Raw genomic sequence first — 14,595 nt, 5'->3', positions numbered from 1 at the left:
CGACGCGCACAACGAAACACAGATTTTATTCAATGAATCTAAACGAACCCGATTATTAACAGCTTAACGTCCGCGGACTCGTATACGAGTCTTGAAAGAATATTGTTTAGTTGCCGTGGACTCAAGCATTAGTACTGCGTCATGCGTTTTTTTCATTAAAAAAATACTGGGATACCACCAAGTTTGTCTATATATAATAATCAAAGATGCTAGTACACTATTTCTAGGGACTATCAAAAGAAAAATAAATTATATTGTAAAAAGAGTCTTATCCCATTGCAACGGAATACAATAAGACGTTACCTTTTTGAGAAACGTGAATTTTTTTATGCAATATATTAACAATAATTATTTATTTCAAATAAAAAAATAATATTTTATGTTACACTACTAACAGAAATAAATTTTAGAGTCAAAATGTCTAGCTAGGTAATGCTTCTATATTTTTTTGTATAAAAGATTTATGAAAAATATCCGTTTATAATATAATATAGTAAATTTGCACTCACCAAATTTTTCGACGTCCTTTTCTGCTTACAACTGTCACGGACACATTTATTTTCACCATTTCACTCAGATTACACTATATCACTATTTATTTTTAATATTTACACTTTTTTTATTTTTTTAAATATTTTTAAACGTATAAAGACATTGGTCAATATGAAGAAAAATTTCACAACTTCTGCACGTGTATCTTTCCTTATTATATGTGCATAACAAACACATTTTCTTCTCACATATATCTCCACACTTTTTATTTTTATTGGCTGATGGTTTTTCAGTTTATCAGAAGACTTCTGCATCCACCCTTTAACATTACTCAAAAGAAAATCTTTGAATTTAATTTTGCGGTTACGATTCAAATTTCGTTAGATACTGAACAAATAAAACAATGCGCATTGAAATAAATACCATAACAACCTGATTTGTTTATTCCATTGTTTTTCAACAAATTAGGTAACTAGGTATTGATCGGCTTGATCAACACTTCATATATTTATTACAGTCCATTATAGATTGACGCTTACATATTGTAAGCCGGTCGTTCTGTTTTTTTCCCGCGTCTCATCTGGCTGTTCTTCGTCCATTTTGGGGTAATTGAAAATATTTTTTTTTAAATTAAAATCACAATCACTAAAGATGAGAAAAGAGCAATTTTCGCGATACGTTTCGGTCGATAATTCAGAAGAGACTAAATGTACTGCATTCCTTTGATTATAAAATGCATTTTTTTTATCTGTGTGGAATTCCCAAAATCGAGGTGCGTCATATACTCTAATAGATTAATTATCAAAAGGTATATTTATGCGAAAAATCTCAATATATTTATGCGAAAAATCATAAAGAAGCTACATATTAAATTTCAATAAAATATCTTAATTGGTTTATATTTTTTAGGGAATCTACAATTGTTTGCTGTTATTCTGCGAAATCGCCCGGCTATCAAGCAAAGTTCAGCAAAAACAACTCGGGCGGTAAGCTGTTAAGATGACGGAAAGATGTTGAATGCATTTACCAGGTATTTAAAAAATCAGCTGTTTAAATACGACTTAAAAATATTCTGAGATTTAATATGGTTTGTAAAATTGCAAACGAAAAAATCTGCATAGCTCGATTTCATTCCAACTGGTATGCTTAAAAAAATGCAGGACCTTATCACCTATCCGCTGTTGTATATTTTTAACCAATCGTTGAAAACAAAACCTTTCTTTGAAGTATGTAAAATTACAAAACTGACTCACATACATAAAATGGGTAACAAAGCAATGATGAAGAATTATAGGCCTGGATCGATTTTATCAGTAGTAACGAATCAATTTGTGACTAAAAATCTTGATATAGGTTACTTAAAAAATCATTCTTTTCGTTTTAATAACCTTGCTTTACTTTAATGTTGTTATATTATATTTGATGGTTTTGCATCCATACAATCAAATTGGATTTAGTGGTAGATAATCAACGGTCCATTCCCAGTTTATGTACATTTTATTGAAGTAATTTAAACATCAGAATGCGTTAATGATTCGCCACTAATGATTGAGAATGATGCGATTTCAATGTTCAAGAATTTATTGTTACTGCTTGCAACGATCCACCGATAACACAAACGCGTATACCCCTTGTATCTTTCCGTATCGTTAACTATCTCTTTTATTGCTCAAGATCGTGACCCTTTAATAATAATGATATCCTCTCATGCGTAGAAAAATATCTAGTGACTTTTATATGGCACGAATAATCGAATGTATGGAAAAAGAATATCCAATAATCATTGATAACTTTATTGATATCATAGACAAGTAAATAATCAGTTAAACAAGGACTATGTCCAAATCTTTTTCATTGATAAACTTAAAAATAAAGTATGTAAAAATACAAGTTAAAAATAAAATAAATACATAAATTAAAATTAAATTACTATTTTTAATTTAAGTTTAGTACATGAAATTAAATTCAAAGGTATAATAAAAAATAACAAGAAACATTAAGGAAAAATAAAATATAATATTCGTAAATCAATGATTGAGCTTAAGACTATTGATGACAAATTACTCAACTTGAGAACTGAAGTTACTAAAAATAAATGTATGCCTCTAATCAAGAGGTATTTAGTCATGTTATGCTTATAATTAAATTTCAATTTGGTCTTGTCGAAGTCGCTGATTCTGGAGATTAGTGTGTTAATATTTTTTTTATATGATTCTGGCAATGTCCTTTAATTGTTAATATCATAAATCTACTATAAAGGTTTTTAAAGATTGGTGTAAAAAGTGTGTTATATATTATTTTTTTAAATGACTTGAAGTCTAAAAAATCTAGTTTGCTATTTATGTAATGATTTTTTTTTTATTAATGCGCTTTTCTGTTCAGTATTGGTTTTAGGGCAGCAATAGCAGCAAGTGATTTTGGATATTAATAACTCATAACAAACCTTGTCGAATGCCATCTCAAAATTTGCTTATACGACATCTACTTGAATTATTTATTTATTTATTAATTTACTTAGCTTAATCTTTACATCAAACAAAATTAAGTATATAAAAAATACACAACAAAAAATAAAAAATATACAATAATAAGACTTAATATTATAATTTATTTCTATATGTACGAAGGTGTTTTTTAATTCCATTTAGGAAACCCGTTATATTTTTGCTTTTTCGGATTATTCTTGGAACACTATTATACAAATCAAAACCTCCGTACATAACTCCCCTAGCCGTACTCGTTTTCTTATACTTATCTATCTTTCAATTTTCTCTATTTCTAGTATTATATTTATGTACATCTCTATTTCTTATTAAATACTTATTAAAATATTCTAGTAACATATTATTTTCTAACTTATATATAAATACTAAAACATTCATACTCAATATTACTTGAACATTCAACCATTCTAATCTATCAATCATACTTTTACAACTAGTTAATCTATTTTTATTTAAGATTACTCTCATTGCCCTATTTTGTAATTTTTGCAACATTTGTTTCTCTAATTTATTTAACATATTTAATATTGTTGCACAATAATTAAAATGGGGCAATATTATACTATTGTAATTTTTTTTTTTTGTATTTATACTTAATATATTTCTTATTTTAGATAATAAACCTATTTTTCTACTAATTTTTTTAAATTTGTAATTACAATGTTGTTTAAAATTTAATTTTGTATCAACAATTATTCCTAAATATTTTATACTATCCACTATTTCTATACTAGAGTTATTTATTACTATTTTGATATTATTATCTAACACATTGTTATAATTAATAAACATACATTTAGTTTTATTCTCATTTAGTTTAAGTACATTATTCTTTAACCATATTTCTAATATACTTAATTCATTATTTAAATTATTTACAATTTCTTTAATATCATCACTTATGCAATACATTAATGTGTCATCCGCAAATAGATTAATTTTACACTTTTTCACGTTATTAACTATATCATTAATATACAATACAAATAACAATGGTCCCAATTTAGACCCTCGTGGTACTCCATATAACATTAAGTTCTCTTCAGAATATACATAATTTATTTTAACTTTTTGTTTTATTTAATGTAAATAATTATTAAACCATCTTAAAACTATATCACTTATACCGATATTCTCTAATTTCTTTAACATTATTTTTCTGTCTATTGTTTCGAAGGCTCTCTTGAAATCCAAGAAAACTGCTCCAATGATTTTGTTTGTATCCTTAGCCAACAACCAATCATTTATCACTACCTGTAATGCAGTTTCAGTGGAATGTTTTTCTCTGAATCCCGATTGTTGTTCACATATTATGTTTTGAGAAGTAATAAATTCCTTTAATTGTTTGATTACTACTTCTTCTATTATTTTTTCTATACACGGTAGCATGTTGATTGGTCTCATTTCTTCAACTTTTTTACTATTTTTTATTTTAGGTATAGGTACAATAGTAGCAATCTTTAAATTTTCAGGCATTTCTTCTAAGGATAGTGCTTTATTTTTTAAATAATTTAATTTAGTTCCTATTATTTCCCAAGTTTCTTTAATTATATTTATATCTAGTTAATCAGTACTAGTTCCTTTTTTAAATTTACATATTATGTTATGAATTTCAACTAATGATACTGATTTAAATTTACTAAATTTTACAATTATTGCTTTATTATTATATTGTACTAAATTACTAAGCCTAGGTATTGAATTCACAATTTATTCTATGCTCTCAATGTAATGTGTATTCATTTTTTCTGCCATTCCCGCATCAAAATATTTTCTCACTATTTAGGTGAAAGATAGAAGGTTAGTGTAACAGTGAAACGGACATAATGAAGATCATGCCTTTTGTCCGAGTGATTAAATACGTATCTATGTAAAACTATTTTTAATTATTTAGCAGATATTACATGTATCGATCGTTCTCATGCCAGTTTTTTGACGCAATAGCACTTGAGTAAACATAGCTTTATATCACTAGACAACACCTGTTTAAAGCAATTACTCAGCCACTTAAGTGATCGTCCAATTTAGTAAGCAGACTTTCATGAGCTGAGGTGTCCGAGTGGTTAAGGAGTTGGACTTGAAATCCAATGGGTTCTGCCCGCGCAGGTTCGAATCCTGTCCTCAGCGAAATATTTTTTTTTTGCTGCTAGAAATAATAATTATTATTATTATTAGTACTTATAATTTAATTTACGTACTTACAACTGGCTACGATCGCTTAAGTAACTCAAGAAATAATCGATGGATCATCTGAAAAACTGAGATCTGAACATTTTTTTACAATAACCCAGGACAAACTTTGTCGAAGGCTTTTTCAAAATCAATAAAAAACTATATTTTATTTTATTTCATTTACATAATTCCGCATGATTAAGAAATAACTCACAATAACAGTTACAGCATTTCTAGCTTGATTTTAGATAATTTGTGTTGTCCAATATTTATATTTTTAGATGCTCATTAAACGTTGCCTATATGCTTATTACCTGCAGTTTTGTCTATCTACTTTTACTAGGAACGGATTTAATTTTATTTATAAAATTATTAAAGTCTCTTAAAATTGGAAGATTTGATTATATTTTGTAGTTATCTATAGTTCATTTTTAATATCTCTTTAATTGGTTCACAATAGTTGGATATTTTTTTAATATTTTTTAGACATTCAATATGCAACATATTTTGATCATTTATAGCATTGTCGATATTATATTTTTTTTAATAAATTAAAAAATCAATGAATTGGTATTAGTGCTAATTCTTATGTATACAAAGATTTGTTTAAAATGTTGAAATTATAAGATTGTTCCATTGGTCTATAATAACTAAAGTTGTATGTATTTTTTTATGTTGTACTTTTCCCTTTATTGAACATATTTTTTAATGAACTTAAAAAATCATTATATACACAATATACAACGTCTACTTTCATTACATCAAGAGATTTCGTCACTATTTTGTTAAGATGGATTTGAAGTGACCGTTAAACGATTGTATTAATTTATTTTTTTATTTAAAGATATTATTTTTTATTTTAAAAATTCTAAATAAAATTCTATATTTAAGAACAGCTATTTCCATCAATAATTAACACTTTGCGGTCCTAAATCACTCGCTCGCACAAGCGAGTCGTATTCAATTTACATAACGCCGCCACACACACGCTACAACTTTCTCGCAGCGCCATAACAATTCGCGTCAGGAGCAACGTCTAAATGTCTTAGACGTCTGAAAGGTCCCCATTGAGCTGAAAATGAGATACGCACCTCAGGCACAATAGTACAAAAGGGTTAAAATTCGCCGTCGAACGCCAATTGACAGGTTTAGGTGCGGGGGCCTGGGGTCAAGCACATATCATCCCATGGGGGAGTATTGTGTGTGCGCTATGAGCGAGGGTCGTGCCGATGGTTATTGACGTTATTTATTAATTAATAATCGTTCCGGTCGCGGCGCATCGTTTCGCGAGCGTTCTTTATTGAAGCGATCGAAATAGCAATCGCAAAGAGGAGCACATCAATAGTTTTGATGGCAAGTCGTTACTATTCAATGATTTCAAAGGCGAGCTTCCAATGGTTACATTGTTTGCGTGTGTTTCTGTCTAGCGATAATTTTACATATAAATCTAAACATAATAAAATGTATTATAGAACGCCGGAGAATTCTTCTTGAACCATAACTTATCGGAAGTTCTTTTTTTTGCAAATATTTTTAATAATTATTAAATGAACATATTTAAAATTAAAAAAATATATTTTATTTTAAAGATATATATTTTTAATTTCACGGAATATTTCAGTGAAATTGCGTAGCTATGAGATGTGCCTCTGCTCATACTTATTCTTTCGCTTATTTTCCCATAAATAATGAGATGGTATTGCTCCTTCTATAATATGATCGAGATATTGATATTCCGCAGTATATTGTTCTTTTGTCATACTTCGAGGTAATTCAATATTCATAATTCTATTCACCCAGAAAATGTTCACCGTTTGAGAGGAGTTTTTGTGACAGACAGATTTTTTTTTGTTTTATAGTATTGATTAACATGTAGGTTTGATAAGCATGAAAAATATTTTCAAGTATCATCCGCTACAACCACAAAATAATTTTAAAATGCCTGTAATTCTCAGTGGTCTCTGATCGTATGCACGCCATTGCATGTACACTTGCCAAATATTTTTTTAACAGCATTGTTCTCGAAAATTGACCACCTGTGCAGTCTGTTTTTTGGGCCGGCCTTGGTTGTTGCAATAGTACTGATATATTGCCAGCACGATCCTTGATGTTTTTTTAATTTCTTTGGTGTCTAGGAATTAGTTATTTTTATATAATTTTAATTTCGATTCATTATAAAAAAATAGGTTTTTCTAGATGTTCATTATCTCACATATCAATATAGTGATGAATAATTAAAACTAAATTTAAGTAGATTTTATAGTGACATTTATTAATTTTAAGCCTCAATAATATATAATTAAAAATGTATGGTTTCTCATTACTTATTTAGTAATAGTTGATTATGTTAACCATATTGTAACGCATTGGGCTAACGCCTGTTATATTGCAACTGTAGATTCAAAATAAATCAATTCACTACGAAGCCGGCACCATTGAGAAAATTCCGAATAAAACCAGCTTTTCTGTGTCGATCGTTAAATTTGGTCCACTCTGGCCGCCACCTCGAGTCAACTTGAAGATGATAATTTTTTTCATAACTTTTGAATCTCTAATGGCTACATATTAAATGTATAAATAGTCCTTTGTAATTATCGTACGGCCACCTTAACACAAGCTTTCACCGACTGACTTTGGAGGAGAATGTTAAGCGCTGGAGCGATTGAATTTTAATTGGCCTTATTTATTATTCATCCAAGCTTCCTCTAATTACCATTTTAAAATATGTGTGTCTCGGTCACTTATCACTAGACGACAAACACGAATCGCTATCGAACTTTCTTGACTCATTACTCCATGTATTTACTTTAATACACAATTTCAGTAAATTATATGTTTTTTATAGTTGTTATCAATTTTTCCAGCGTTTAAATTACTGTAAAAGTCACACCACTCAGCTTTTAATTCTGAAATTGTTTCACATAATCGATGTGTTTTGTACTAAAAAATTCTTGATAGTCAAAACAGTATAAGTTTCATAAATTTACGTCAGACCTTCAGACATTGAATCATCGAGTCCATAACTAATAAAGGTCATCACATCAACATCACGACGATTTAATACAAAAGTTTGGAATTTGAAAGACTTTCCATTTCAATCGTCGTGTTTGGTTCAGTCCATTTGTCATATTCGAGCAGTCGTGAGTTTAATCAAGTTTTGAGTCGACCTATCCATTCTTCGACGCACGTATATATACACCATTAAACCAAGACTTTTAGGGTCAGAATAAAAAATATTAGTACAGCACAAATAATGTCTTAATTTTAATATTGAAATTTAAAAACTTAGAAAACAATAGTCATATATTTTTTAAAGCATTATCCATATAATAATAGCATTTAATTTAAACTAAATAAATATAAAGATCAATGACCAAAAATCAAAACTTATTTTATCTTTAAATGTTAATGCTACAAAAAATCAAAAAATCTAAAACTTTTTTTTCGATCTTTCACGTTCTAGATACATAAAGCAGTCCACTTTATCAGACACTACAATGCTTTATGTAACTTATAAGGTTTTACCATTCAAAGTAGAGTGATTTTTTTAATATAATATAAAGCATTTGTGCAGTGTTTCTTTTTATTTAAATTGCTAAAATATATATTATATTAAAATACAAAATACATTTACAAACCTTTCATCTTATCCTCACGCCATCATAATACAAAACGCTGAAAAGGTGCGTTTCACAGACCCGTCTCTTTGCAGCACGATAGGTCGTTTACAGTATGAGAACCGCAGACATGTTTATTGCGTCAATTCATATCGAAATGTAAAATATCAACGAGCGAACACGAGATATGAAATTTGCATATAAGCAGCCTCCGGGTCTCTTGGGATAAATCTCGATTGACGAGAATTGAAAGCAAAATTAGTCATGCGTAATATGAAAAATTTAATAGGTGCTGCAATTACGCAGTGCTTTAAAAGAGCCGCCGCAATTTTATTCTTTATTTGGGATGATGAGTTATAAGCTTAATTTATTTTCAATTAATTAAATTTCAAGTTAGAGAATAATACACATTTATTTCCATTTATCATTTTTGCACATGTCATTATTGTATGTAAATCATTACAACACTAATAGTAAATATCTACACAACATTCAACTTAATTATTATATACATCAACAAACAAATAATACAATAATAATAATAATAATAGTTATTTTATGAAAATATTATTTTTCATACGTTTGGAATACATTTTTTTCTAATACAAAAACTCAATATTTGAATCGTAATGTTTCTATCACAGAAAAAATAATTATTTATCGTTTTGGTTTTTTCTTATCATTCGTCTATTATAAATTAAATTATTAAGTACATCAAGATAATCACAAATGAATTTATATACATTTTAATTAAATTAATAATAATAATAAATAACTAAAAATTAATTTGCTTTTTTTATATTATTAAATATAATATATACATACAATACATTCAGTTAAGTACAATATGAAACAATCACGATTTTTTCTAGTTATATAAAAATCGACCCATAAATCGATCGATTGCTTATATGAGGCATTTCCTTTAAAATAATAGTAATGTAAATGTGATATGCCCATTAAAATACCTCTCGCCTACGAGTATTACAAGTTTTTTTAGCTATCGTATAAAAAATATTTTATATACTGATTATTATAATCTATTGATCTCCATAGTCTTATATAATAATTTTGAATATTTGCCACAAAGATAAAATAAATTATTATTTATTTATTAATAAGCAAATCTTTGTTTTAACTATTATGATATATATATATATATATATATATATATATATATATATATATATATATATATATATATATATATATATATATATATATATATATATATATATATATATATATATATATATATATATATATATATATATATATATATATATATATATATATATATATATATATATATATATATATATATATATATATATATATATATATATATATATATATATATATATATATATATATATATATATATATATATATATATATATATATATATATATATATATATATATATATATATATATATATATATATATATATATATATATATATATATATATATATATATATATATATATATATATATATATATATATATATATATATATATATATATATATATATATATATATATATAATAAAATATATTATAAATTATTTAAAAGCTGAATTATGAGCTGTTTATTATTTTGTGCTCAAGAAAATTTAAGATAATTTTCTTATATATTTGTTAAATGTTGCGAATGTTGAAGATGAAACAAGCTATTTCAACCTACATTTTACAACTTTAGTGCGAAAAGATATTGTGAGCAAAAACAAAGGTGTAAGGAAAATAGTGGCATTTCTATTTTTCAACATTTGTGTGAAATGCTGCGAATGTTGAAAATGTAACAAACCATTTTTGTCTGAATTTTATAATCTTATAAAATACTTTTGAGACAGAAAGCAGACGAACGGTCGAAATGGTCTGTCTTTTACTAATATTTAACGTTTGTTCCTAATCAGATGATTTTGTTTTACAATTTTTAGTACTAATTTAAAATATTGTGTACTTGTTTTAAGATTTTAAATAATGTGTATTATGTATTTAAGTAATAATTTTAAATAAAAAGTCGAAATGGTACATCCTTTCCTATTATTTAACGCTTGTTTCAAAACATATGACTATGTTTAAAATTATGATTAAATTTTAAAATGGTTTTGTTCATTATATAAAGTACTACTGTAAAATACAGCATTAGTGAATTTGACGTAGAAGTCTTCAAAAATACTGCGTTTCATAACAAAAATAGCGGTATTTCTCACATACATGTATGTGAAATGCTGCGAACGTTAAGAATGGAACGAACCATTTTTAACTGAACAAAAAGATAATTAAATTAGAAAAATCGTTACAAATATGACCGTTGTAATTATTTGTATATGCAGATTTTAAACAAGTACACAATTATACATCTTTGTGGCAAAAAAATGTGAAAAACACTTCATACTATTCATAGGCAAGTGGTTTAAGAAATAATTGAAGTGAAACAATCAAAGAAAATGCCTCATATTTTCACTCTCGTCGTATAGTTTTAATTTAAAACTACTCTAAAAATACAAAAAATCGGATATGTAAATTTAATTTAACATTGTTTTCTCAACGAAAAAAACTACATACACACTCGAGTCTCTTTATATATCACTACAAATTTTCACTTTTTCATAAAATCTTCTTTGGCTTTTTCTTCACAAACCCTGCGCTTCTCAATGCAAGGGTCCCGCAGGGGGAGAGCGTCTAGGCGGCGGAGGATAGGGGGTGTATCTAGGGGCCGGAAAGGCTGGTGGCAGTTTGTGCAGCCACAGGTCAGAATGAACCTGCGGCTGAGGGGGGCCCAGCGCCGGCGAAGGGGGCCGCAGCCAGGGAGGCCATGCCGCTTGCGGGGGCGCCGGACCGTAAAGACCCAGAGGCCTCCAGAGACGGGCTTTTTCGGCTAAGGCTGCCGCGACCAGATTGTTGTTCTCCACATCTTGTAGACATTCTGGGTACAGTCTGAGGGGTGCACGAAGAAGCTGCTGCTCCATCAGCATCAGTTCCATTGGATCTCTGTGGATAAAATAAAAAAAACAATGTTAGTTTCAATGATCACTGGCAATCGACGCAAACAAATCATTCGCCAAACACTTGACGAGCGGCCATCACTAATCGCCACTCAAATCATCGACGACTACAGAGAATACTCTCGATTGACTTACCAATTTAACAATTGCTGGCGAAAATACAATAAATTTGCGACAAATGCGCTGTCTTCTTTTCGATTGCTAATGACGTTATATAAATACGTTTTTTAATGATAAAAAAACTACTTCAATATATATAAAAAAGCTTTAATTTATTTAAGATGTGAAGTCAAAATATCAATATTCTATAATAATTTATTTTGTATACTAATAAAAAATAAGTGGAAAAATCATTTATAAAAAATATTTATAGATTGCATTTAAAAGTAGCCTGTATATATATTTTTTAATTTAAATTTTAATTGTTACAGGGCAATTTTTTAACGTTAAAAATTTTATAATTATCTTTAAGTGGAATTATCCAATCTTCGCCCAAATATCCCGTGAGATAATCGCGTTGATTACATCACAGATAAAGACGATAGAAGGCTGTGTGGTGAGGGCCGGCCCGCCCATGGTTCACACGTGTCGGCCCCCGTAAACGGTCGCCCGGGGCACCGGCCGTATTTCATCCGCGCGTCCGGTAATGGAATACGCGCCGGCCGGCACTGTTTGGCCGTAATTACGACGTGTTAATACCGGATAATAATATAATGGACCGCCCATACGAGTCCGCCCGAATGAAGCCGACAAAACTGAGACTAATTTATGTTTGCCTAGGCGGGAGAAGAGCGCTCGAGGTGGCCCTGGACATGATTTCATAGAAGATGAGTTTAAAGTATAGAATAAGAGAAATATGTGAGAGTTTGAGAGCCATATACTATTGCATTGGTACTTATAATAGGAAACAAGAGTTGATTGATCTTTAGAGGAGCAATATATCCTTCATGTAACACTAATTATAATTATAATATTTTAAAACTATATTCTTGTGATTATCTTAAGTATTTTTATTAGGTGTAACATTTAGTATTTTAAATAGGTGTTAAAGTAATAAACCAACTGGTAGCACAAATGTTAATTTACTTACATAGTAAGTACATATTAAGAGTATTTTAATAGAAAATCTAAATTATATTTTGGCTACTTTTAAATGTGCTCCTATTTTTTAAACCTTATTTTATTAATTAACAATAAAAATAAATATCTGACATTTTATTAAAATGTTTTGTTTTCAAATATAAGGCTACTTTTGAGTGCGCCATGTAAATTTAATATTTTTAATACAAAAAAGCACTTTACATATGTATGTATGTACAATATATAGATGGATCAGTGGCGGGCAGTAAGATAATTTCGCTCTCGATCGCTTGCGTGTGAAGTGACGAGAGTGAGCAAGAGATCAGAGCATGCAGTCAGCATGCCCTTTTCTCTCACTCATTCTTGTTACTTAGCACGCGAGCGATCGAGAGGGAAAGTATTTCACCGTCCGTCACTGAGATGGATGTAAAAAATATCACATATAAATAAAAAAATAATAAGTTTGTTATTATAAATATTCATAAGCTTTTCGGTGCGTTTATATTGATATTTTCGCTAAGAAATAATCACAAAATTTCTCATTACGCGCCTCTTGAAAATTCCGTTTAAAATATGGCAATTCCAGATATAAACAAAATTCAATCTCAAATTGTGACATTTTTAACAAATAAAGTTTTAAAAATGTCTGAAAAAAATCTTAATATCGTTTTTATTTCAATACATTTGTAGTATAGGAATTATTAGTTTGAAACTAAATTTAATAAAAAAGAGTAATTGATAAATTTATAATTTAATACGTATTATAATAATAGAGAATTTAATCTACATTTTTGGCTACTGCGCTATTATTTTTTTACATTTTTTTTAGAAAAAAATAAGAATTAAATCTTAAAAATATCTTGTATGAGCTACTTTTAGGTGCGCCATTTAAACCTAATATATTATGTAGAAAATCATCATATTTTTATGTATTAATTTAAAAATCTTATATTCAATAAAGAATACTAACTAGAAAAGTTTGTTATTATAAATAATAATAAACTTTTTCAGTGCTTTTACCAATTTATATTCGCTAAAAATAAACTCCAAATTTTTAACATAATATTTCTGTTAAAGATGAGGCAATTCCAAATATAAGCAAAACTCGATTCAATATTGTGACACTTTCACAAAAAAATTCTAAAAATCTCAATGTCACGTTATATTTATTTGTAGTATAGATATTATCAGTTCTTAAACAAAATTAATTATAAAAATATTGATAAATTCATAAATGTACGTAATATAACAATAAAAAATCTGAACTACATTTCGGGCTACTTTTAAATGCGCAAATATTTTATTCCCCATTTTTTAAAGGAAAAAATAAAAAATTTAAAATAAAAATATCTGACAAAAAAAGTTTTAAATGTTTTGTTTTCGAATGTATGGGCTACTTTTAGATGCGCCATTTAAACTTAATATATTATATAGAGAAGCACTATAAATATTTTTATGTATGAATTTAAAAAATCCTGTATTTAAAAATGAATAATAGCTAAAATAGTTTGTTATTTTAAATATTTTCAGTTCTTTTACCAATTTATTTTCGCTAAAAAAATTAATGTTACAGTTAAAAATGAGGCAATTCCAGATATAATCAAAACTCAATCCCAGATTGTGACATTTTTCACAAATAAAAATCTCTGTAGAAAAACCTCAATGTCACATTTTATCTCAATGCATTTGTAGTATAATATAGTAGATATTATCAGTTG

The 14,595-nt window shown here is 27.8% G+C and overlaps 1 protein-coding gene and 1 non-coding gene across 2 annotated transcripts in view; one reads left to right on the top strand and one right to left on the bottom strand.

The window, feature by feature from the left end:
• Positions 1–5,041: 5,041 nt before the first annotated feature.
• TRNAS-UGA (transfer RNA serine (anticodon UGA)) lies at positions 5,042–5,123 on the top strand. Its single transcript has one exon. It is a non-coding gene; the product is annotated as a tRNA-Ser (tRNA).
• A 6,289-nt stretch (positions 5,124–11,412) lies between these two features.
• Positions 11,413–14,595, bottom strand: part of LOC148237260 (T-box transcription factor TBX20-like) — a 121,237-nt gene continuing 118,054 nt past the window's right edge. Inside the window, exon 6 of the mRNA XM_088205455.1 lies at positions 11,413–11,783. Within this exon, the coding sequence (XP_088061581.1) occupies positions 11,444–11,783 (340 nt within the window). The 3' untranslated portion in view covers positions 11,413–11,443. The remainder of the gene's footprint in view (positions 11,784–14,595) is intronic.

The sequence above is a fragment of the Plectrocnemia conspersa genome, unplaced genomic scaffold, assembly GCF_051122295.1.
Source record: "Plectrocnemia conspersa isolate PC_06_02 unplaced genomic scaffold, ASM5112229v1 ptg000002l, whole genome shotgun sequence".
In the NCBI taxonomy this organism is placed as follows: domain Eukaryota; kingdom Metazoa; phylum Arthropoda; class Insecta; order Trichoptera; family Polycentropodidae; genus Plectrocnemia; species Plectrocnemia conspersa.
Note: the sequence above shows the minus strand (reverse complement) of the source record. Positions and strands in the feature narration are given on the sequence as shown.